Source organism: Perca fluviatilis, chromosome 17 (genome assembly GCF_010015445.1).
Source record: "Perca fluviatilis chromosome 17, GENO_Pfluv_1.0, whole genome shotgun sequence".
NCBI lineage: Eukaryota > Metazoa > Chordata > Actinopteri > Perciformes > Percidae > Perca > Perca fluviatilis.
In genome coordinates this window covers 24,543,626-24,569,452 of record NC_053128.1, presented here as the reverse complement: position 1 = coordinate 24,569,452, position 25,827 = coordinate 24,543,626, and the positions used below count along the sequence as shown (strand labels likewise).

General features: G+C 40.2%; 1 protein-coding gene across 1 annotated transcript in view; it reads left to right on the top strand.

The window, feature by feature from the left end:
* Positions 1-25,827, top strand: part of garnl3 (GTPase activating Rap/RanGAP domain like 3) — a 56,936-nt gene that overhangs the window by 21,247 nt on the left and 9,862 nt on the right. The window contains exons 3-27 of the mRNA XM_039779850.1: positions 628-702; positions 1,877-1,976; positions 3,642-3,760; positions 5,190-5,254; positions 6,795-6,858; positions 6,998-7,024; positions 7,723-7,798; positions 8,457-8,555; positions 9,190-9,293; positions 11,139-11,247; positions 11,418-11,463; positions 11,683-11,789; positions 11,886-12,001; positions 12,452-12,556; positions 17,433-17,507; positions 17,725-17,839; positions 17,979-18,005; positions 18,144-18,248; positions 19,134-19,250; positions 19,719-19,885; positions 20,519-20,677; positions 21,072-21,138; positions 21,486-21,593; positions 22,618-22,736; positions 24,994-25,129. Of these exons, the coding sequence (XP_039635784.1) occupies positions 628-702; positions 1,877-1,976; positions 3,642-3,760; positions 5,190-5,254; positions 6,795-6,858; positions 6,998-7,024; positions 7,723-7,798; positions 8,457-8,555; positions 9,190-9,293; positions 11,139-11,247; positions 11,418-11,463; positions 11,683-11,789; positions 11,886-12,001; positions 12,452-12,556; positions 17,433-17,507; positions 17,725-17,839; positions 17,979-18,005; positions 18,144-18,248; positions 19,134-19,250; positions 19,719-19,885; positions 20,519-20,677; positions 21,072-21,138; positions 21,486-21,593; positions 22,618-22,736; positions 24,994-25,129 (2,407 nt within the window). The remainder of the gene's footprint in view (positions 1-627; positions 703-1,876; positions 1,977-3,641; positions 3,761-5,189; positions 5,255-6,794; positions 6,859-6,997; positions 7,025-7,722; positions 7,799-8,456; positions 8,556-9,189; positions 9,294-11,138; positions 11,248-11,417; positions 11,464-11,682; positions 11,790-11,885; positions 12,002-12,451; positions 12,557-17,432; positions 17,508-17,724; positions 17,840-17,978; positions 18,006-18,143; positions 18,249-19,133; positions 19,251-19,718; positions 19,886-20,518; positions 20,678-21,071; positions 21,139-21,485; positions 21,594-22,617; positions 22,737-24,993; positions 25,130-25,827) is intronic.

Sequence of the window (25,827 nt, the reverse complement as noted above, 5' to 3'; positions counted from 1 at the left end):
ATTAATATGAGGGGGGCCCTGCCCTGCAAGAGTGGTCTTAAATAGCCATAAATATATAGATAAAAGTGGGGGGAACTATCACTTCTTTGCCCTCCTGTGTTGATTCAGCAGAGATATTGACTGAATATCTTACAGAGGATACATTCTGTTCTCACTCTTCCACTATCATTACCTGTCCCATTTCGCTCTCATAATGTCTCCTCTCCAATGCTGTTGTCGAGAGAGGTGAGTCAGCAAGAGACGGATAATTGGGGAGATAAGTAGAGAGTGGCAGATGCGAGAAAAAGAAGAAAAGAAATGCAGCATAAAAACATTTTGTTTTACAGTGAAGGGAGTCAGAGGAATCATTGCAATGGCTTGAGTAATTATTGATGATTAAAGAAGTGTGGAGACGTTGATAATCTACAGGGGAAGACTGCTGAGGACAGATATGTTTGTAGGACTCGTACTGCTGTTGTCACATGGAGGTGATGTTTCTGCCTTTGGTTCCTCTTTTTCGTCCCTGATGATAGCCAGCTCTAATGTATTTATGACCTGTTTATTACTGTCTGCCACAAGTCATGGTTTGTCACATGTCTAATTTTAAGCATGTCTCCCTCTCTTTCTGTCTCTCTGTCTCCCTCTCAGCTAATTTCCAGTGACGCAGATGGGGCCATTCAGAGGGCAGGACGCTTCAGGGTGGAGAATGGCTCTTCAGATGAGGTCCATACAACATGCATCAGCCCTCTTGCCTTCACTAACCTCAGCAAATAATGAAATGATGGTCATTTTTGAGGCCATAGACTTCTTGTCCTGAATCCCCTAAAAATGATGATGGTCAGACATCTATAGATGAAGACAAATTATTATTAAATGATATGTCACTAATTTACAGTAACTTAAAGGAATAGTTTGACATGTGGGATATATTTTCTTTCTTGCTGAGAGTTGGATAGAAGATCCATATTAATATCATGTCTGTACCTAATGCCAGGAGATGATTAGCTTAGTTAGCATAGCTATCCTGGCGCTATCCAAAAGTCTACCTGCCAGCCCCTCTAAAGCTCACTCATTACCACCTCATCTCGTTTGTTAATTCTGTACAAATAAAATGAACTTTATTGTTTTATGGGGAGTTGCGTGCTGGAACTACTACTCTCATGGAGCCATTGATCTTTTCTGACTTTTCTCCCATTGTTGCCTTTTAATAGTTAAATGCGGATACTTTTTCTGTTGGTAAAAATGATTTATCAAATCAAGCAATCTGACATTTTAGAGGGGGAAAATCATGAGTGGCAATTTTTTGCCCCAGTCTGCCCCTGCCTGGGGTCACGTACTGGCTTGTTAACTTAGTTGCATTAGTTGCAAAACATATGTACACAGGCAAAGAGAAGAATCAGGATTTTTGATACTGTATATAATATGAATCCCCTTCACCAGATCTCCTAACATCATTGTCATAATTTACTGTAGACTGACAACATTTCACAGCCAGCTTCCTGTCTTATGTCCTTAAAGTCATATGACTGGACGAACATGACAAGTTTCTTTTCATAAGTCTTCAGTTACTAACATCACGCTTAACAACCTTAGTATATTATACTCAGTACAGTTTTAATCGTTCCCAGCATTTGCTGCAACATGATCTTTGTTGTTCTAGTTTAAAAAAACACAGCTGCAGAGTATGTCTATTGTGGTCCCCTGTCCTAATGTGATTCACACCCTTGCTTATGTCTCACCTCTTGGTATGGATTATTTCCATCACAACAGTAACTCACTGTGGGTGTGATTTCCTGACCAGAGTATTTTAATCAGTACTGCTGCATTGTGCAACTGTTTTTTTCCAAAGGGAAGACTGCTGTGACTCAAGCTGTGTGTGTGTGTGTGTTACAAACAGGCTTTGGACTACACGCCAGGAACCTGGAGGAGAACTGATGTCCATCTGGAGAATCCAGAGTACCACACTAGATGGTTCTTTAAATACTTCCTGGGAAAAGGTCAGTGTTGCTCTGTTGTGTTATACATTTTTTTTTAAACAATCTTAAACACACACACATGGTGTAAGTGTGAGATAATGAGAGAAATACACAGTGTGAGGGAGAGCCTTTGAGCTGCAGAAATAAAACATCCTCTGTTTCTTCCCTGGTCCACAGGACGCTTCTTATCTTATGAAGTCAGCCTTGTCCTCACACTGCACTGCTCTTCATTCAAGGCCAAAACTTGTTAGCATCCAGCCATATCCCCACTGAGAGTCTAATCCCATACACCGTCCAGGGAGGAAGCCCATTGAGGACACACAGCCTCACCACCACTAGACAGAGCTTGCCTCAAACAGATAATGCAATTAAGATTGGACTGCCGGCTTCTGAAATGAGCCCAGGCTAGCAGGAGCCATTCACAAGAGCAGCCTCTGCTATTGTTGAAAAAAAAAAAAAAACATTAGAAGCGGTCACCTGCTCCTCCACCTTTCTGACCCTCATCATCTCGCCATCCTCATTAATACCCCGCCTGTTCTCAGGCTCGCAGTGGAGGCGGCACAGAAAGTTGTGCAACAAAAAGATCATTGTCCGGGTTTCTTTACCGTGACTCGAATTAGGAGGAATGCCTTCTGCTTAAAAGGAAAGAGCCCGAGAAGTATGGAGATAATTGTCAAGGAACGTTGGACAGCAAGACCAATGCCTTTTCTTCTGTAGCCAGGGTCTAATCATGGTACGACATGGGCAGTTTAAAATGAGCCATGTCTCCAGAAAGTTGGCTGGACCTGTTTGGACTGCAGCTGAGCCATCTGTGTGTCACAGCCTGAGCAGAGCTAGAGACTGCATCGTACAACACAACGCATTATGAACTCTAGGCCAATTATATTAACACATCCACTTCCTGTCTAATGAAGCATCCAATACAAAGACTTGAATTCTTAATTTCTTGATGATTAGGTGAAGAAAAGCAAAACAGTTTGACCTCGTTTGTTTCCCCGTTGTCTTGCATCAGGTATGAAGACAACTCCTGATTGATTACAATGTGCTTTGTTCTCACACAGAGAGAGCTCAAGCTGTCTAAACTAATAAGTACATAATTGCAACCTAACCTTGCAATGTCATTGCTCACCTGAAGCATAAAAATATGGTTAATGGAGAATAAAGAGAGATAAAAACCAAATAGAGGAAGAAAATGAAATTATGGAAAAAGAGACATGACATGAGAGGAAAAGAAAGCATCAGAGGAGGACAAAGAAAGGGACAGCATGCAGACAGAGATCCTGCGTCTAATTGGGTTTGAAGGTCTGTTGAGCATTGTTTCTGATGATGTTACCCTGTCAACCGAAGAAGCAGAGGCATGAATGTGTGACTCTGCTGTTGAGATCTTTGTCTGTGACCATGTAACACACAGAGAGAACTGGGAATGTGTGTGTGTGTGTGTGTGTGTGTGTGTGAGGGGGGGGTAATGAATGGGAGAAAAGAATAGGTAGGAAGGAGAACAAAAAGGCTGAGAACCACAGGCCAAGACACCACAAGGGGATAAAAGGGGGTGATGAATACCTACAGAATAAGAGATAAAATATTCTACCTAAATAAGTAAAACTAAAACATCAGTCCTCCGATCATTCTTTGTGTGAGTATGTATGATTGTATCTGTATTATAATCTCTCTCTCTCTCTCCCTCAGTCCACCAGAACTACGTGGGTACAGATGCAGAGAAGAACCCCTTCTATCTGTCAGTCGTCCTCTCGGACCAGAACAACCAGCGGGTTCCTCAGTACAGAGCCATCCTCTGGAGAAAGTCGGTGAGTTCACCATTTGCACACCGGGTGGAACAAGTCACGCAATTAAAAGTCGCTATACCACAGTGTAAAAAATACTCCATAACAAGTAAAATAAGTTTTTGACATCTCGTAACGCTGTGAAGCAATTTTTTTTATACGTGGGTCCTGGTTTTGTTTATCTTAGGACACATGGACACATGCAAAAAGGCAGAGAAAAAGAAGTATGCTAGCTAGTAAACATGGATGTAAACAATACAGGATTTAGAATCGGCTTTTGCAGCTGTTTTATGAGGAAGGAAATGCATTCAACACATTTGTCAAACCTAATGGATACACAAAATGCATTTTATGAATGTAAACATATCTGTTGTTTACATATCTGTTTGCTCACAAGAAAACTCCACACGGCACCTTTAAATACAAGTACAGAAGTACAGTATTAGCAGCAGCACAGCTGTGACTGTGTACATAATTATTATACTGTTAATTTGGATGCATCAGTGTGTAAGTAGCATTTTACTAATGGGGTCAAGCCCCTCCAAAAGGCCACAAGATAAGATGAGAGTAAAAAAACAGCTGTAAATGGTAAAAAGCAAAATATAATAAGTTGACAGACTTGCATGTTGGGGGGGTGGTCATGAGATGATTATTATTGAGGTATAAAAAAAGGAAAAAACAAGTTCTGCTACACAAAGTTATATTCATTTTTGCACTTTTCTCGAATATTTATTTTTTATGAAATAATGGATAGTTTTACCTCTTTGGGCCTTGAAAAGTCATCTAAAGGCAACCATCTAAGAAGCTGAGGGGGGACATCTTGTTGGAGTAAAATGTACAATATTTCCCTCTGAAATGTAGTGGAGTAGAGGTATAAAGTTGCATAAAATGTAAATACTCAAGTAAAGTATAAGCACCTCTTTACTGCATTTAATGTACTTAGTTACTATCTACCATTGGCTCATAGGATCTTTATTTTTTACTGAGTACACAGTTGTAGGTGGTACTTTAGGTGTATCTAAATATAAGGTGGCACAAAATGGCATGTTGAGGGACTGTGTTACTCATTATTGTGTGTTTGTAGTGTGGTGACTCAGCTTCATGACCAAGATAGCTTGGATTTAATTTTGGCCTCCAGCCTCATCTGGAACCTGATTAGGTGCACCTCCGCTGCCTGATCACATTGATTTGTCTTCTGTCAGACTCTAACTGGTACAGGATGTTATTGTTGTTGTAACAGAACAACTTTGTTTGGCTTGAACTGCTCTGGTTTAATTTGGTTCTCTATATTTATTGTATGAAAATATGTTGCAGGCTGTGAATTTCTTTTGGCTAATACTGAGTTTGCTGGATATTCTTTTATAAATGAGCAACAGTGCAACAGGTTAGAGCAAGTGACTCCTCAGAGAAAAGAGTTTGTAATCCCTGATCTGTGTCATTCTTGTTCGCTCAGGGCACTCTGAAGATCAGCCTCCCCTACAGCCCGACTAAAACACTATCAGTCAAGTCCATCCTAAGGTGAGAAGTGCAGCCCGAGGCTCTACAGACGGCACAGTTCATTCACTCTTTAAAATACTTGTATGAAAATTAATATTTTTGGTTATCACATGCTGCTGCTGAGACATGAAGACTACGGATGTGACTGACAGGAAATCAAAGCCTCAAATTTGCCTAATTACCATAAAAGTGGCATTTTTTTTATGTCCAATGCACACAAATACACACACAAGTATACTGATGGTATGTTCCACAGTGTTTACTGTTGTGTATGTGCAAGCATATTTGCCACCAAGCTGCTTGTGTGTATGCTATTTTAACAACATATGATCATACCTACATAGAGATATTAAAGTCATTATATTGTTTTAAGTCTCTTTTATTATCTTATTCTTTTCGAATAAGATACAGACATGCAGATTGGTCTCTGTATGCTTGCATATTTACACATCAGTAAACACACAACAATGAAACATACAATACACTCCAAATCCTCCTCACTTATGTGAACAGCTTTTACAAGGCCTTTATAAAATAGTGTAGGTATGATGAATTTATCATTTGAATCAGACAGACATTTTCAGTGTAGTTGTGAAGAACTGAAATGTCATTTGCTTTTGTCGGCCATCAGTTAAGGGTTGCAATTAGCGATTATTTTCATTATAATTTTTTTTATAAAATGTTAGAACATTTATAAAAAAAGAAATGCCATTATAATTTTCCTTATTATAATTGCTTGTTTTGTCTGATCAATAGTTCAAAACGATATTCAGTTAACTATAATATATGACAAAAAAAAGCAGCACATCCTCATATTTAAGAAGCTGAAAGCAGAGAATGTTTAGCTATCCTAATTTTACTGTTTTACCAGCTCAAACATATAAAAGTAGCCCAATCGCTGAAAAAAATACCCAATCTGACAACACATATCATTAACATTATGTTTCCAGTAGCAGATTTCGTAACCGACAGGTAACAGGATATAACAAGATGTATGAAACAGGAGATTGAAGATAATAAATTCCTCGGGCTGAGCAGCATCACCGCTCAAACTCTGAATGAGGGCAAATGGTACAAGCAGGAGGAGAAATCCCCTGTATCAAGTCTCGCTCTCGCTCTTCTGTGTAAACCCTTTGGGCCATTTGTCTTTCATCAATACTATAGTACCCCTTTTTCTTTTCTTTTTATTACTACTTCCTCCACCGGTGGGCGGCTGTGGCTCAGGTGGTACAGTGGCCGCCTACCAATTGGAAGTTGGTTGTTTGATCCCTGGCCCTGCAGGCCCATGTCAAAGTGTCCTTGGGCAAGACACTGAACCCCAAATTGCTTCCCAATGTTGCCCCATCGGTGTGTGAGCGTGTGAATGTTTATCTGATGAGCAGGTGGCACCTTGTAAGGCAGCCTCGGCCACAGTGTATGAACGTGTGTGAATGGTGAATGGTTCCTGTACTCTGTAAAAGTGCTATGAGTAGTCGTTAAGACTAGCAAAGTGCTATATAAATACTGTCCATTTACATTTACATTAACTCCTCATTTTCTTCTTCTTCTTCTTCTTCTCCAGTGCAATGAACATGGACAGGTTTGAGAAAGGCCCCAGGGAGATCCTCAACCCGGAGATTCAGAAGGTGAGATTTAGAACATCGGCCAGCTCTTATTTAAATCCATTTCATGCCAGGCATGATCAGCAGCATCTAAACTGTATACTATCCTCAGGCTGGAGTGCTTGTCACTGTGAATAATAATTGTTGTATCCTCTTTCCTCAGGATCTGCTGGTGTTGGAGGAACAGGAGGTATGGGATGATACTGCTCTCACAGTACAGTTTAGCTTATTCATTAATTGGTTATGGTAGAGATCATTTGTTTTCAAGGATAAAGACTACAGTACTTCTTTTATGTCCTTTCCAGTACAACGTAGAAAAGATTTTTTGCACACCTCTTTTGTCGGGCAGGTGCGTAGGATATAATCAAAAGTAGCAGATCAGGAGCTTTAGAAAGAGTCCCGCACACTGACCATTACGCAAGCAATAATTTATTTAGAAAATAAATATCGGTCATAGACATTCATCAGGTATGTCCTTTCCAGTAACCTTCACATACTGTACCCACATATAACATATATCCAAATGTTTGATTCTTTATTGACTCTTTATCTGGTAAAAGTCTCTGCCATACTTGCAGCTTGCAGGAAAAAAATATTAAATATATCTCCAACTACAGTTGTACTTTATTCATTCATTTGATTTTGTCTCATGTTATTGTACAGTAAAGGCATGCTATTAATACTGTCTTCATGTTGGGTAAATACTCCCTCTGTATATCTTTGTTCTTATTTTTCCGTAAAGACTGATAATTAGCAGTTTAAATACCATTTTATGTATCTTTTGCATTATATTTCTGACAATAGCAGCACTGTATGTCAATAGACAATAATATTAAATGCATGAAATGTAAATTATTTCATCATTGTAACCCAGCTATACTTTTGTAGGGTTCTGTCAACTTTAAATTTGGCGTCCTGTTTGCCAAAGACGGACAGCTCACAGATGACGAGATGTTTAGCAATGGTAAATCTCTCTAACTTTTTTCAATGTCCAAAACAAATAAAGGGATGGTTTGACATTTTGGGGAAAGCGCTGTGTTGCCAAGAGTTAGATGAGAAGATCAATACCATTTTCATATCTGTCCATTTAATATGAAGCTGGAGGCAGCAGCCGGTTAGTTTAGCTTAGCATAAAGACTGGAAACGGGAAAACGACTACAGTAGCCTGGTTCTGAACACAACAAAATCCGCCAACCAGCACCTCTAAGGCTCACTAATTAACATGTGATATCTCATTTGTTTACTTGTGCCCAGCCAAGTAATAGTCTGGCACGCATCTCCCCCTGCTTGTTGTTTTTACACGTTTTTCGTACAGATTGAACAAACAAGATATAACATGTTAATTAGTGATTAGAGGTTTTTCCATGTGGATTTTATTACTTTAAGATAGAGCCAGGCTAGCTGTTTTTCCTTGTTTCCAGTCGTGCTTAGCTAAGCTAAGCGGCTGCTGGTGTTAGTTTATTATTTAGTGTTAAAACATGAGCTTGGCATAAATCTTCTCATCTAAGTCATGGATGGAAAGCGTATAAGGGTATTTCGCAATATGTCAAGCTATCCCTGTATCAAAACAAAATGTACTGCAATAGAAGATTTCTGCTAAGTCCTGGGTTTGTTGGTTTCAGAGACGGGAAGTGAGAGCTTCGATAAGTTTCTCAATCTTCTGGGTGATTCCATTACACTGCAGGGATGGGCAGGTTACCGCGGAGGGCTAGACACCAAGAGTAAGAGATCTGCTGAATGACGTACAGTACAGGCCAAAAGTTTGGACACACCTTCTCATTCAATGTGTTTCTTTATTTTCATGACCATTTACATTGTAGATTCTCACTTAAGGCATCAAAACTATGAATGAACACATATGGAATTATGTACTTAACAAAAAAAGTGTGAAATAACTGAAAACATGTCTTATATTTTAGATTCTTCAAAGTAGCCACCCTTTGCTTTTTTTTGATAACTCTGCAAACCCTTGGTGTTCTCTCAATGAGCTTCATGAGGTAGTCACCTGAAATGGTTTTCACTTCACAGGTGTGCTTTGTCAGGGTTAATTAGTGGAATTTTTTCCCTTTTATTAATAAAAAAGCAAAGGGTGGCTACTTTGAAGAATCTAAAATATAAGACATGTTTTCAGTTATTTCACACTTTTTTGTTAAGTACATAATTCCATATGTGTTCATTCATAGTTTTGATGCCTTCAGTGAGAATCTACAATGTAAATAGTCATGAAAATAAAAAGGAAACGCATTGAATGAGAAGGTGTGTCCAAACTTTTGGCCTGTACTGTATTAGCATCATTTTAAAGTAAAAGGCCTTTGATTTTGCCAATTACCTTTGTCATTCTCTTTTCACCTGCAGATGACACTACAGGGATTAAGTCCATCTACACAGTGTATCAGGGCCACGAGCTCATGTTCCATGTGTCCACCATGTTACCCTACTCTAAAGAGAATAAGCAGCAGGTGGGTGTCTGCATGTGTTTTTGTCCTGTTATATAGTTTACATTTTTAGCCACCGTAGGGAAGTGGCAATGTCGGTCCACCACTATGGCCCAGATTGGAATATCTCAACTACTGGTTGGATTGACATGAAATTTGGCTCAGCCATTCAGGATCCCCAAAGGATGAATCCTATAGACCTTGTTGATCCCCTGACTTTTCCTCTAGCTCCACCATGAGGTTAACATTTGTGGTTTTGAGTAAATGGCTCAACACCTATCAGATGGATTGCCATTAGGTTTGGTTCAGACATTCATGTTCCCCTGAGGATGACTTAAAATCTTAATTTCACTTCTCTTTCACCACCAACTCTGCCCAAAGATCAGACCCCTTTGGTTGTGCTATATTAAAGAAATTGCAGAAACTTTAATTGCACAGCAGTCACAGGTCTTCATCTCTCTGTCATTTAGCAGAGAAAAGCCTCTACTTTAACAGCACTCTGATAGGAAGCCAGTACAATGGCAGCCAACTTGGCTAAATGTTCTCAATATAGGAAGAAAAGGAGAAGAAAGGACGTTATTGCTTTACTGTAGAGCTCCATTCAGTAATGCCAATATTAGTGCGTATGATTTAAAAGGGCTGCTGCTTGGCAGATCTGACACGTAATTGGATTTCTTCTTAAGATAAAAAAAAAAAGGCATTCATGGCGGTCAAAAATAAGGAACAGTCTGTGCTCGTACTGCATGTGAGTGTGGCTGCTTGTCTGTTGCTTGTCTCCCATCCACCTGAGAGGTAAAAACTGTGAGATATGATTGTATTTCACAACTGGGCGCAGAGTCACTCTGCAGTGTATAGTCAGTTCAGTTTAACTGGTGAAGTTGTACTGTAGTGTTAATTTCACTCCAAAGGTGTTGGATATAAAGAAAAGCACCTGTTAAAGCCACCTGTTAAATATTTATTATCATGTTTCCTTTTCAGAACTGTTAACTTATGTAATTTATTACAACAAGTCAAATGTAGTTATTATCGCAATACTGTATTGCATGTTCTGTAGGTTTGTATGTTGGTGTTGTGTGTGAGCAAATATAGATGAATATGTGTATATATGTAGTATTTGTGCCTATGTACAGTACAGGCCAAAAGTTTGGACACACCTTCTCATTCAATGCGTTTCCTTTTTATTTTCATGACTATTTACATTGTAGATTCTCACTGAAGGCATCAAAACTATGAATGAAAACATATGGAATTATGTACTTAACAAAAAAGTGTGAAGTAACTGAAAACATGTCTTATATTTTAGATTCTTCAAAGTAGCCACCCTTTGCTTTATTATTATTAAAGGGAAAAATTCCACTAATTAACCCTGACAAAGCACACCTGTGAAGTGAAAACCATTTCAGGTGACTACCTCATGAAGCTCATTGAGAGAACACCAAGGGTTTGCAGAGTTATCAGAAAAAAGCAAAGGGTGGCTACTTTGAAGAATCTAAAATATAAGACATGTCATGAAAATAAAGAAACACATTGAATGAGAAGGTGTGTCCAAACGTTTGGCCTGTACTGTATGATTGTATGTATGTATGCAGTTGTCTGGATTTTATCTTGGGGGCAGTAGGGGTATTGTACTTACATTTATCAGGTGCACAGAAACACAACTCCAAATGAATACTAATTGTGTGTCTGCTGGATGTGTAAAAGGCAATTGTGTGCTAAGCTACAGTTTGCTGCTCTGCCCCTAAGTGACCATAAAATCAATTAATCCCGGTTTAAAGACAGTTCCTTCCTCGCACGCATTAATCACAGAGTACTGAGGTTAAGTTGCAGTTTTTTTCCTCATCTTGTGTCCCTTTATGTCCTCTCTGGCAGGTGGAGAGAAAGAGACACATTGGAAATGACATTGTTACCATAGTATTCCAGGAAGGAGATGACGCATCGTCGTCCTTCAAACCGTCTATGATCCGATCGCACTTCACCCGTATCCTTCACACGGACAATGATTGTCAGAGAAATGAAGTGGTAATCGGCGACATGTTGAGCAAAGCTTCTGCGATTGAACAGATATCACATCAGCCCTGTAACACTGAAGATACATGGATTGCTATTCTGTCTGCTATATAATCAGTATTTCCTTCACTTCACCTCCAGATATTTTTGCATTAGTTAGGTATAATAGCCAGAATGACAGTTACAGGTGAGTCCTTAGATTAATGCTGTATGTATATGGTGTTCCAATCCAGATGCTGTAACAACTGTTTTTGAATTTCTCTACTGAAAAGTTCTGGCTACTTGGTCCTCTTGATTGTTTCTGTGATTCAAAAAAGTAGTAGACTTTACTTTGCCATACTGTGTGACATGCTCTATGTCCGTTGTAAGTGTAAGAGAGATGTTATATATCTTCTCTTTGTCACAGGTTGAAGATATTCTCAGAGGAGAGTGTTCCACTGTTTGGACCCCCTCTCCCATCTCCGCCTGTATTTACTGATCACCAAGAATTCAGGGACTTTTTATTAGTCAAATGTAAGTAAATAAAACAAAGAAAATTAGAACATGGCCAATACATGCACCATCTCTGTTTCCTTTTTTCCTAATGTGATCTTGCTTCATCTCCTGCAGTAATCAATGGAGAGAAAGCCACACTGGAGACGCCAACGTTTGCCCAAAAGCGTCAGCGGACCCTTGACATGTTGATCCGCTCGCTGTACCAGGACCTCATGCCTGACCTGCACAAGGTACTGCACAGCTGCACTGCTAATTACCAGTCTAGTGTCTTGTTTATTCTTGGATAGACATACTTTTTTGTCCATCCGAGTTGTCTCCTCCTTGTCACTTCAGTCCCTGGTAGTGACTGTAGACACTCCTGAGTTGTGTTCTTCTGTTTTCCACTGCAGCCCTCAGTCTGCCGCCGCATACTGCACCACACCGACTGGATATTACTGCAATGCTGACTTTCTCAGCAGGGCTCTCTCTCCTCACATCACTTTTATTCCTATTTCTCTTGTTTTCTTCTCCCCTCCTTTCACTGTTGCTCCTAACACTACTTAGTTCTCACTGTGTTAATACTGCCGCTGTTCTCACCCCCTGCCAGGGTCAGTCTCTAAGACCCCTTTCTGCTTTCTTTTTCCCTCTCTGTGTTTCTGTGCACGTTGGTGTTCCACGTTTAGGTTCCTTTTTCTCCTCAGAACATGTTAAATCGGCGGTCCTTCAGCGACGTGCTGCCTGAGTCTCCAAAGTCGGCACGCAAGAAGGAGGAGGCACGGCAGGCCGAATTTGTCAGAATAGGGCAGGTAAGGAAGAAAAAAAAAACACAAGCACACACACACACACACACACACACACACAAACCAACAGTATTACCAACCAACCAGAGCTCTGCAGTAAGAAGGCAGAAACACATGGAAACCAAGATACGCAAACACAACTAAGAAACCTAAACACACATGCACATGTAAGCACAAAAAAACGTTGAACTTTGTTATTATTGAACATACAGTAATATCAGCACTTATTCAACTTGTCGGTCAATGTAAATTTTTTTACATACATTTATAAAAATTATATTCACCTTTCGTAGTTGCCTCAATTTTAAAATGTTTTAACAGAAGAAATCATGTCACTTTTATATGCTATATATTTCATTATTGTAACATTTAACATTAAATTCAGGATAGGTTCGGTGTTGGGGGACAAAATCATCAGTCCGTGTTTTGTGCAGAAATGCATTGTAAGATATATACAGTACACGGCTTTATCAGTCTATAATCAAATCAAGTGGGTATTTTCCAAATGTAGTCTTTTTAGTGACCCTTATTGACACTTATTTGCCGGTGCATTTTTCAATATTCATACAATGATGAGCCAAATAGAGAAACTGTGGGGCGTTAGCAGTGCTGCAGACATCTCTCTCATATGTGAGGAAGATCTGTGACTCTTTATACTAGGATACAGTAATTTAAGAGCTGTAATTCCAGACAAACAGCTAAGTGAACTGGACACCTCCTTTCAGGAGGATCAGGATGAAATAATATACTGTAGGAACACTGGGCTGATGTAATCACCATTACACCTCTGTTCTGGGTGCTGACGTAACTATCATTATACAGGAACAAAGACCAAAGAACAAAAAAAAGAGAAGTGCGTAGAGAACTGTCCGTGGTGTTAAACCTAGATGACCTCTGGCTTTATGGAAATAATTTGTTTCAGGTAATTTGTGGGATATTAGATATTCTTTGGACAAATGTGTGGCCTATTGTGAACTGAAGCCTGTTGTGCTAAAACTCAAGAAGGTCTGGTTTATAGGTCTCAGTCTACTTTGAAAATAAACACTTGGTGGGTATTTTCCATTGCAGCTGCACACTGTCAAACAGACTGCTCGAAGAAATTAGGTTAGCGAAGTCGGTACCTTTTTTGAATTAGTTCATTGAGATATATGCGTATGCTACTAAAGTAATTCTGTCTCTGTTGTTTCTTTTGTTTATCTTCAGTTGCTAACCCTTGTTCTTCTTGTTACTGATTGTTGTTTTCTACCTGGTTTCTCTTGCTCATGTCGCTCTCTGCTCATAAACACAAAGCCGAGGCCTCGACACATTGTGCTGTAAAGCGTGAAAACAAAGGAAGGCAGACGTGTCAAGTCATTGATTATCCAGTTTTGAAGAGACAAGGTGTTTGTCCTCAACTAAACTGACTCTCTAAATGTGTAATACACATTGTACACAATGATTTCCTGTTGTCATGGATAGGGTTGGGTACCGAAACCCGGTTCCACTATGGTACCGGTTCCTACGCAAACGGTAGTATTCGGACCGGATTAGAACGCGAATTTCGGTTCCTCATTTCGGTTCCGACTGAAATATTTTCCCTCTGTCGCTCCGGACAGCGGCAGCCTCTTTTTTTCTTTCTCCCTTTTCGCCGAAGTGGCGCACGCGGCACCGCCGCGGTGTGAGCACGCGTGTCCGGCCGCTTTGCCCCTCTCAGACGCGTAGTAGGGCACAGAAGTAAGCGGGGTTAAATGTAACACGGGTTTTTTAGATGGTTGCACAAGGTAGAACTGGATGTGCTTCAGGGCATGTAATGACATTGCCATTAGACGTGTTCCAGCCAATTTGGAATTCTGTTTACTTCTGCTGTCTCCGAGAGAGAGAAGAAATTGTGTTTTGGCGTCATAAAAGTATTTTTTTTGGTCAGAAGTATTTCTCGATTTCTAAAGAGTGTGTGAAAATCAGTGTATCTAATCTTATATTGCCTTGATCACCGTCCTTTTGGCTAAAACATCGTGCCATTATAAAAGATGTGACCATCGCTTAGCGAGTGCTAGCCAGTCCTGAGGTAAACGCGTCACAGCGGGGCTATAATTATATGCCATTTCTAACTCACAAAGTCTTTAATTTGCATTAATGTTTAAAAACCAATATTTTGAAAGTATTTAAGTACAGCGTGAACAACTATGTATTGCATTTCCTTTGTCCACAGAATGAGAATTTTTATTATTATTTTTTATATTTTATTTTTTATTTTTTTATTTTTATTTTTTTAATAGATCCATAAATTAAACTATTATATTATGCAGAGTTTAGTAAAAACGTGTTTTATACAGTTTTATTAGGTGTATAGCACAATGCTATTGAATTATTTGTGTTAAATCCAACTTTTTAACAAGTGTTACAACTAACCCTCTATCTGTTACAACTAACCCCACATATGGGGCAGGTTGTAACATTTCACCTATCGCCACTCTCGGGGGAATTGTTCAAGAACGGTAGGTCCTACAAACAAACTTTCAGTGCACCTTTGTAGCAGAGATATGTATGTTGCTTGTATAAAAATATGAGCAGTAAAACTCAAATGGTTTGAGAAATATTTAGCCAAAACCAAAAAGTGTTACTTTGTGCCCCGCTCTCCCAATCACAGCTGATAGACGTCTTTTTGTACACGCTCTGAAACGGACGTAAAAATATCACACTTTCTCTGTAGTCTACCGTTAGCTAGCTACCGTAAATGTAGGCTAAATGGCATATTTTCCCTCTGGGCTCACCAAAACAGACGTAAAAGCATATTAACCATTCACTGACTGCACGTGATCGCTAGTAAACATATTACACTTACTCTGCTAGTCTATCATTCAAGACAAGAGCCTGTAGCCTGGTGGTGGGGGAGGCGAGACAGCCTCCCCAAATTGTCTGCCCTTTCAAACTCATACCTGGGTGTGTACAGACCTCTTGGACACCGTCTGAGAGAGTTTTCTCCTATGCAGTAGGCCTACATGCCATAAGTCAGGAGAGGTGTCTTGCCAGAGAAGGCAAATATGGTCATTTTTCTGCAAAAGAACTGCGAAAGTTTGAAGCTGGTTGGCATACCAACTCAACAACATTTATTTTGTTGTTACTTGTTAATAGTGTAACTGTTATTTGTTAAATTATTGTAGTTGTGTGTTAGGTGACTTAGGTTTACTTATTTTATATTTAAGTACTTTTAAACGTTAATATATTGTTAAATTTAAATAATTTTCAATAAAAAAAAAAAAAAACTCCATAAAAAGCCTTTCTTTTATGTCATTTTTCAGTTTTTCAAGAATCGGTTTAGGAATCGTTTAGGAATTGGAATCGTTTTAAAAGTACCGGTTCGGCATCGGCATCGTAAAAATCCAAACGGTACCCAACCCTAGTCATGGATTCCTTTTTTATGGATATTTTCTCACGGATGACAAAGTATGCTGCACTGCCAAGTCATTGTTCTGTTGGTTGGTATTGATTTCGTTCTCTACAGATTGCTTGTTTATGCAGATATGTAAATAGAAATGCCTCACTCTGCAGCTTGAATTGGAAATTGTCAATTCAATCAGATGGCTGCTGCTTGAGCGTTTGTGCAAACTGTATTCTATTTGAGATTTAAAGCAATTACACCTTTTTATTTAATGTATTATGACACATTTTGCCACTGCCAGTCTGCTTGTCCTGATCCTTTCCACCTCTGTGAGCGTTCGTCACAGTTCTCAGTGCAATAATACGCATGGAAACAATGGCTGGCTAGTTAAATATTAGTGATGGCATGGCAGTGAAGAAGTTCATGTTATGCATTTATATGCACGATTCACATGCAGTTCATGCAGGGTCCATGATTTGAAAGTCTTGTCCAGACATTGTCCAGTGTTTAAATATTAAGCACATAATTTATTTTAAGAAGTGATCAGTTACTTTAAGTGTAGGTGTAAAATGTGTGCAACCTAAAGTGGTACATGGCACACTCAAGTACAATTATAAGGTACTTGTACTTTAATGGAGTGTTTCCATTTAATGCCACTTTATGCTTCTAATCCACTACATTTCAGAGGGAAACATTTTACTTTTTATAAAGCATGGGACACAATTAGAGAAAACCTGTGTCTATGTGGGGCTCCGTGTTACATTTTACTTTTTAGAGTTGGTAGCCGTTTCACCAAAGATGTATTCCTCCTCGAAACTCGTCAGCTTGTTTCATTTAAATCAGTTTAATCAGTTCAAGGCCCAAAGTGGTAAACTTATCCAATATTTCATCAGCAAAAAACAAAAGATTAGAGAAAAGTCTGAAAAATGAATAAAAATGTATGTTTCCGAATTTCATTTTTTTCTTCTTTCCTACCTCATTAATTACTTACGACCCATCAGATTTATTTTGTGACCCTTTGGCGGGAGGCCAAACCCTAGGTTGGGAACCACTGGATTAAAGCACAAACAGCAGGGCTGGGTAGCTCACCTGGTAGAGCGCCTGCCCACATATATCTGATCATCCTCGATGCAGCGGCTGTGGGTTCGACTCTGACCTGCAGCCCTTTGCTGCATGTCATTCCCACTCTCTCTCCCCTTTCATGTCTTTAGCTGGACTAAAATGCCCATAAAATAATCTTAAAATAATAATCTTTAAAACTAGCTCCACCAGCTACAACAGTAAAATGCTACTTACAGCTTGTTGCATCAGTGTTAACACTCTAACAATGTATAAGTAATCACTGACTGAAACTTGAAGCACATTTTGCTCTACTTTTACTTAAGTTGGATTTTGAATGCAGGACCTTTACATGTGCACTGTTGTTTTGGTTTTTTGGTTCTTCCAGTACCGCAGGCCAAAGCATACAGACTTGACAGATGTGTCTGTTATGGTCTAATATCTGATACCATTTCATTATTTTAGGCTCTGAAGCTGAAGACCATTGTGAGAGGAGATGCCCCAACTAGCCTTGTTACCACCGGCCTGTGCAGGAAAGAAGTGAGAGCATGTCTTTGAGACATTTTACTTTAGTCATTTAATCTGCTACTGAATCCGAAAATGTTATTTTCTTGAAGCAATTGAAAGAAATCTGATTCCTTAATTTAAATATCTCCAAAACAATATTCTGCAATGCAAGTGGATATTAATTCCAATGTGCTTGCCGCTGTGTATATCTACATGCGTCTGTATGTTTGTCTGCGCATGTATGCTGCAGCCATGGGAGTCCCAGTCGTTCTGCAGCACATTCCCCTACGAGATCGTGTGTGCCGACTCGTGGGGTCAGTCTCTGCTGGCTGCCACCGACACGGCGGGGGTCATGCTGCTGGATGGTGAGGTCATCCCTAATAGATATCTCCCCATGTCCTCTAAAATAAAGCCACCCATCCATATCAATTCAATTCAGCGCTCAGCAGAACGCCAAGGCCAACAGCTGACATAATGATGATAATGATGTTGTCCATGTTTTAGGCCCTGATCCAGCTCTGTCCAACGCTGGTGAGTGCCACGCAACCGATCCTCCGGTTTCTTGCTCAGAGGATTATTTATAGTTTTACAAATATTTCGACCTCAGTTATGACAAATTTGACAGACTTTACCCAATCTTTTTATTATGATGTATGCGTCGTGTTTCAGAGACGCAGGCTGTGCCCCCAGTTCAGGTGTTTGACAAAACCATGGTGGTGAAGCAGGTGCACGTTCTCGAGCCTCAGGACCTGCTTATCACCAGAGCTGACAAAGGTAGGCTTGGACCACAACACCCCCCTCCCTGCAGCACATCAGAGAATGCCTCCCCCAGGAACCATCCTTTTTCATGCCCTCATTCATTCTTCATTTCAACTGTATTAACAGCTCATCGTTCTTTTCTCATTATTCCCACCCCTCTTTCTTATTTCATCTCTGTCATCTCACTCTGTGTTGCTCAGTACATACTTACCCTTTCCACCTGAACACATTGATCTCTGGCTGTGATCTAAGGAAGCTGACCTATAGAGAACCAATCCCCATCGAGTGTGTGTGTGTGTGTGTGTGTGTGTGTGTGTGTGTGTGTGTGTGTGTGTGTGTGTGTGTGTGTGTGTGTGTGTGTGTGTGTGTGTGTGTGTGTGTGTGTGTGTGTGTGTGTGTGTGTGTGTGTGTGTGTGTGTGTGTGTGTGTGTGTGTGTTTATACTGCAGGACTGGATTGACCGTGAGAGAGCGGTGTGCTAAAAACATGCAGACAGACACAGATAAAATGAACACATACAGACCCACAAGCATAAAAAAACACACAAACAGTATAAACAAGAAGTCGCTGTGTACTAACAACCAGCTGTTGGATTCCTCTCATGTTTGCCTCAACCCGGAAGAACATATAATTAATTACTCTGCAGATGATTAGCTAACCCTAATATTGACAAACAGGGTTGACTTGCTTTTGATAGTGATTATGTGATGGCAGCACAAACATTTGTCACGACTGTGTGTGGGCTTTGATTAAGCTTCTGAGAGAGCATTAGCCTTAAGAAGCCTCCTAGTAATCCTCCTGCAGTACAGCATCATTGTCTGGCCGTGGGAAGGATGCTAAAAATGAGAGATGGCGAATTAAACTTCATCTAAAACAGAAGTGGCTTTTGTTTTGTTTCCAGGGAAGGACGCTCGGCTCTATGTGTACAGACTCAGCACGCTCAAGAGAGGCCTGGAGGAGAAGCAGCTGGTCAGAAGCAAGTGTGACAGCCGGGAAAATAAACTGGAGAAAACTAAAGGTACGACACAATATAAGGCATGCGAGAATAAACATAGAGTTGCACACACTGCAAATGAATCCCGACAACAAAAAAGAAAAACTGTAATAAACTGTAATCTGGAGAAATGTACTTTGATTCGGCTGTCTTAAATCAATAGTCGTGGTGCCCATATTTACAGTACATTCAAACAGTTTTTTTGCTTTCTGCAATTATTTCTCCTGTTCATACTGGCCATTTAGAGATCCCCTCCTAATGCACACAGACATGTCAGCCTAAAGCAGGATATTGTGACCTTTATGAATGTCCTTTTGGCAGTGCAAACACTCAACCTCTGAACTGCTGCTGGTGCCATGCCAGCTCTCTGTGGTGGATGCATTGATTTGTGGGATGATGCCAGGGAACAACACCTACAGCACAGCACATGTCCAATGTACTGTCTGGCTCTCTATCTCTAACGCTCCCCCTCCCTTTTCCTCTTTGTCCCAGGCTGTCATTTATACTCCATTAACACCCACCACGGCTCAGAGCTGAGGATAGTAGCAGCCATCAGGAACAAACTCCTCCTCATCACCAGGAAACATCCACGTTTTGAAGGTTTCAGTGCCGTCGCCCCAGGCGCAGACTCACCAGTAGAGGAGTTTCAGTACATACGGGTACGCTAAATTCTAAATGAGTGAATAAAATAATTAATAAATGGATGGAATGACTGAATAAGATAATATACCGTTAATTCCCTTTTTAAAGCAATAAGGGGGATTTTAAAGTGTCTTAATTGCCCCAGTTTGCATCACAAAATGACTATATGTACTACTTCTCAGAGTCAAGATTATGTTATATCAATTCTGAGCACACAGACGTGATACACATATTTTTCAATTAAGTGTGACTTACACTTTCCAAGGATGCAATGTCCAAAGCAAATAAACAGAAAAAGACGTTCCTTATCACCCTAAACTTGCCTGATAATCATGACATTTGAAAGTTTTTCAAACTAATCCAGTTATAGGTGTCTGCACATCCATGGGTAAATTGCAAAAAGGATCTACTAACAGATAGCATGGCATACTTTTAATGGTGCCAATTTGCCAAAGTGTGTGTGTGTGTGTGTGTGTGTGTGTGTGTGTGTGTGTGTGTGTGTGTGTGTGTGTGTGTGTGTGTGTGTGTGTGTGTGTGTGTGTGTGTGTGTGTGTGTGTGTGTGTGTGTGTGTGTGTGTGTGTGTGTGTGTGTGTGTGTGTGTGTTTGTATACATACATACTGAGGTTATCTTATACCATCCATCCATTAGGAGATCTGTCTGTGTGACCCGCCGGTGGTGATGGCGCTGGTGGACGGGCCAACGGGGGAAAATGACAATATGATCTGTGTGGCCTATAAACATCAGTTTGACCTGATCAATGAGAGCACTGGAGATGCCTACCGGCTACATCATGTCGATGCCAACAGGGTGAAGCACACGTGCACGTACATACGCACACATGCAAACCCAAATGTTTTTCTGAACAGACCTCCAGTTAGTCGTTTTATTTGCCTGCTGATTTCCAGGCTGCTTGGGTAAATTAACACGTTGTCATTCACAACCACCAGCAGTAAGGAGTAGGCTGGAGGATGAACAGCTGTTGTAATAAACCATCTTATTCTGCTTTAAGCATTTTCTCCTTTGAACAAGTAAACTAAATAAATACCAAACTGTAGTAGAAATATTTCTTTTATATTGGAAGGATACACAGTACCTTGAGGCTATGTGACCTGGCATTATTTGTCAAAAACAGTCTCTCATACCTGACCTTTTTGGATCTTGTTGAAATGATTCCCCTAAACTGACTTGTCTCTGCCTGCAGGTAAATTTTGTAGCAGCCATTGATGTGTATGAAGACGGGGAGGCGGGTCTGCTGCTGTGTTACAACTGTGAGTCTTGGTTTAACTCTGAATATTTGAGATGTTATCTGATTCAGTGATTCAGGTCTCTGTCTCTGTTCTCAAAGCTGAGCCTTAATGTTTTTCCTCTTCCATTACACCTTTCTGGAATAAAAGTCTTAGCACAGAATGCTCCACAATATTAAGAGTTTATTCAGAGATGGATTTTGATAATGCAGCCACCTACTTTACTTTTTTATGTCTGGATAACATAACATGACAAATAGCTCTCAAATTTCTCTGACTAGCAATAAAACACAGACAAAAACAACAGTCAACAGACAAAACTAAATCATTTAATTTTGAAGTTCAACCTGCTTCCTGTCTGTCTCTTACAGATATTTGCTCCTATAAGAAAGTTTGTCCGTTTAACGGCTCCACACCGATGATCCAGTCCAACACCTCCGATTTCCACTTCAGCTGGAACCAGATGCCCAATGCTATTGGTAGGTTACCACGGCAACAATGCTTGGGCCCCACCCGGCCCATGCTGCTGGCCTGGCTAGGGCTTGCCGTTGCCATGGAAACACCATGTGTAGCCACAAGCAGGCAGTTGGCCAATGTGATTATTTGTATGTGCACACATGTGTATATGTGTCTGGTGATGAAAAGCAAATACAATTGGTACTAAACCTGGAACCCTGACCCAGTTCATAACAATATGCTGCTGCCCTCCTTTCTCTCTCTCTCTCTCTCACACACACACACACACACACACACACACACACACACACACACACGGAAACAAGCAATAACAAAGTATGCTGAGGAATAAAACAAATAACATAAAACATATTGGAGAGCCTCTGTTTGAATGCAACTGTAAAGGTTCTCTAATCAGTATGTGTAATTTGAAAGTTGTCACTCGTAGTGACAAACCTACAAAAAATCTAAAATCAACAATAAAATATAATTGAATTGAAAAGTGTATCACCTGACTCTGTAGTTCCTCTCAGCTTTTTTTCTTTTAGCCTCTTTCAGCTGATCTGATTTTAGTTTTTACTGCCCCTATTTGGGTCGCTCTCACTGCTTTCATTAAACCGATTATCACCTGTTCTCTGTTATCTGCGCAAAACAAATCTGAATAGCACTTCCATATTCAGTCTTGGTTCTTTCACTTAGTCCAGTCAACCAAGGCCTATTATTATTGATCATGTCCAAACTCTTTAACTTTTCCTGTTAAGTTGCACCTGTCAGTTTGTTTGAGGGTTTTACAGAATCAACTTTTACTTGTCAACACGTCGTTCATGCTATATTTGCTCTCACCTTGTTGTACATTTCACATCAAACAGAGGACAAAATAATCATCCAGAGCCCCTAAGCGAGATGTTCAGCCTGATTGTTCTGCATATATCATCAGCTAATGATGGCTTGTGAAAATTGTTGAGCAGTTAACCAAAGTCTTCTCCCTGATGCCCTATGTTGATCATGTGCCACTGGATTTATCATATACTCATGTTGCCTTTGCAGTTTGTGCATTTCCTTACATCCTGGCCTTCACAACGGACTCCATTGAGATCCGACTAGTGGTCAATGGCAACCTTGTGTACACAGCAGTGGTCCCCGAGCTACAGTTGGCTGCTTCACGGGTCAGTATGATTGACATCTAACACAATTTCATGTCCGTGCTTTGTAAATAATGTATGTAAGTTATATTTCATTGTTCTATGTCCAAAAATGGTCCAAGGTTTTGGTGATTAGGTTGTATATATGCATTATGGGTGTATCTACAGTACAAGACACTTGGTTTCACTATAGCAGAGCTCTTCAACAAGGGGTCCGCGACCCCTAGGGGGTCCTCAGAGTCACTGCAGGGGGCCACCAAATTATTGTTAAATACTTTTTTTAAATAAATAAAAAATAATTAAAATATGTCTGAAAATATACATTAACAACAACAACCTCAACATACATGTGCCTGCCATATGTATGTTTGACATTAAAACATGATATATGAATACGTAAATAGTTGCTTAGTATTGTTAACCTGACTCCACCAGATGGATTGCTTCGCATTTGCTCGGCATATCCATCTGGGAATTTTCCGTTGGAGAACTTTTGGGAAGGGGCGAAAATACTGGTTAGCTGATTGGATAAACCATCTGTCTATCACATACCTGTCAAGTTTTGGATTTGAAAATAAGGGAAATTTTCCGGTGCCCACCTCGAGCAGTCCCACCACCCCAACCGAGCTCCAGTATCCCTTACATTTTAAGACAGGTGTACAAGAAAGCTAAAATCACCACTTGATGCAGAATGCTGAAAACATTTACAATTTATAACATTGCTTGTCTTTACATTTACATTTTATTTTCATTCCACACACTTTTCATTTCATATTGCTTTTCTTTTACAGTTTTTCTTTTAATTTCACATAACTTTTCTTTAGTGAGTTATTGTACAAATTTGTGGGCTGGGCCAGAGCGGTTAATTTTACATGAGAGTAGAGCGCAAACAGTTATGTTGTCTAACGTCATCCTATTCTCTGTAACAATCTTTCGTACCATGCTAAACACCCTTTCTCAACTTGCATTGCTATGGGGAATGCATAGTAAAGCCTTCATATGTTTTGGCAGCGCACAGTCTCTGTCGTAGCGTCCATCATCCGTCTCTGTTATTTTTCTTCTTTTTTTTCCCCGCATTGTCACTCATCATCTGACCTCACACACTAACCTCACGACAACAGCCACCTACAGTACCTGTAGTAGGCTACTGCAGGTGGCAGTTATCGCGAGGCTAGTGACAGAGCTCAGATTGGGAATGTTTTTTTTCTTTTTTTTACTCCGCTCGGGTCCGGGGTATTATTATTTTTTAATAACGCAGGTTAAAATACGGGAGATTTACGGGAAAATACTAATACGGGAGGACGGCGGGAAAGAAGGGTAAAATACGGGACTTTCCCGGCCAAAACGGGATACTTGACAGGTATGGTCTATCACAGACGGGCCAAATCAACCAATCACACCAAACTCTTGCCGAAACCAGTCGGGAGAAGAGCAAAAACATCTTTTCCTCCGAGAAAAGCCTCCAGTGCCGTTTTTTGCTCTTCTTTCAATGAATGAATACTTTCTAATTCGGATAAAACTTGCGCGATAGCTACGCTCATCTCATCCATGGAAGCTGCCATGTTGCATCACACCTAAACCCGCCTCAAAACCAACGCTGATTGGTCAGTCGTTTGGCGAACGGCTCCAAATTTTCTCTATCTCAAGATGCCAGAATGATCTGCGAGTAGAAAACTGGAGCTCGTGAGATCAGGACGGTCTCACGAGGCTATAGTATTGTAGGGAACCATAAAAAGGTATACGTAAAGGCTTTAGGCCACCCTACACGTTATTGTAGGCCCAGTTTAATATGCAACTCAATGTTATACCATATATGTAGTAGGGAGTCCCTGCTCGTCTCTCTTTCAGGTTATGGGTCCTTGGCCTAAAAACCATTGAAGACCCCTAAACTATAGCAAGAGCCCTTTTAGCTTGCGAGTGTTTTTTTTTAGTGTTCGAAGGCCTCGCTTTGCGTTATAGAAGTAGCTGTCTCAGCTCTCATTTCAATCAATCTTTATTACCCTGGTGGGAAATATTTCTGGCAATCTTTATGGTTAAAAATCAATAATACACTCATAATTCATACACATAGATAATTTAAAAAGGACCACAGTGCACCTGGCATAAAAAAATACTTTGTCCTCCTCTATCCTTATTCGATTTTTTTTTTTATATGTTTCACCTTCTAACTATCCTTTCTGTCCCTTTTTCCTCTTAATATTTCCTGGAATCTTTACATGTTCGCCGTGTCTCTTTATTGACCTCATTTCCTCTATGTGTCCTTCTGTTTTTCCACCCATAGTCGGACATCTATTTTGTTTCGTCTGCTCCGGTGAGCTCAGCCTCCAACTGCAGTTCGAGAGACACCAGTTCCCAGAGTTCCCCACAGACGCCCACCGGCTACGAGATGCCCGTGTTCCCCTCACCACTCGGTGATGGTAAACCCTGCGCAGCGAAAGCACCAGCGGATGTTGATAGTAGTAGCTTCAGTTTGAAAGGTTTTCAAATGTCAACGTTGCCTGCAGATCTGTTTTGGAGGCTGCTGTGTTGGCCTAGAGCTCGAGGACCATTTACATAAACGTATCTCAGCCAAACGGTTCATTGAATTTGCAGCCTTTCTCTCCTCCAGAGTTCTTACTATCTCACAGTTGAATCATATGTCGTTTTCTAGGGCAAGATATTTAATTGCACTGATCTCCCCCATCATTATAACCTCATCCTCAATGTACAATACTGACATAATTAAGTCTTATGTCAAAATGTCCTCATTGCTGGCGTTACTCAGAGTGACACTTGGAAAGATCCAGATCTTCACAAAGTCTCCTTTCCGTAGCTTCTTTTTTTTACTATACCTCATATAACCCTACTGGGTTTTTTTTATATTTTAGCCTGTTACCTTTACATTATGGCTGATCCTTTTTCCCAGATTTCCGATAAATCTCCGACCATGCAGCCATTTGCTTCGATTTATTTCAGTACAATATGAAAATCAACTTGCAGCTACTTTAAAGCCTTCAAAAACTTGGTTTATATATATGTTTTGTATTTCTCTATAACATTAAATTATCAGTTATAGCTAAATAGAAAACATTCAGGGGAAAAAACTGGGGAAAAAAACACCAAGGCCAAGTATTGG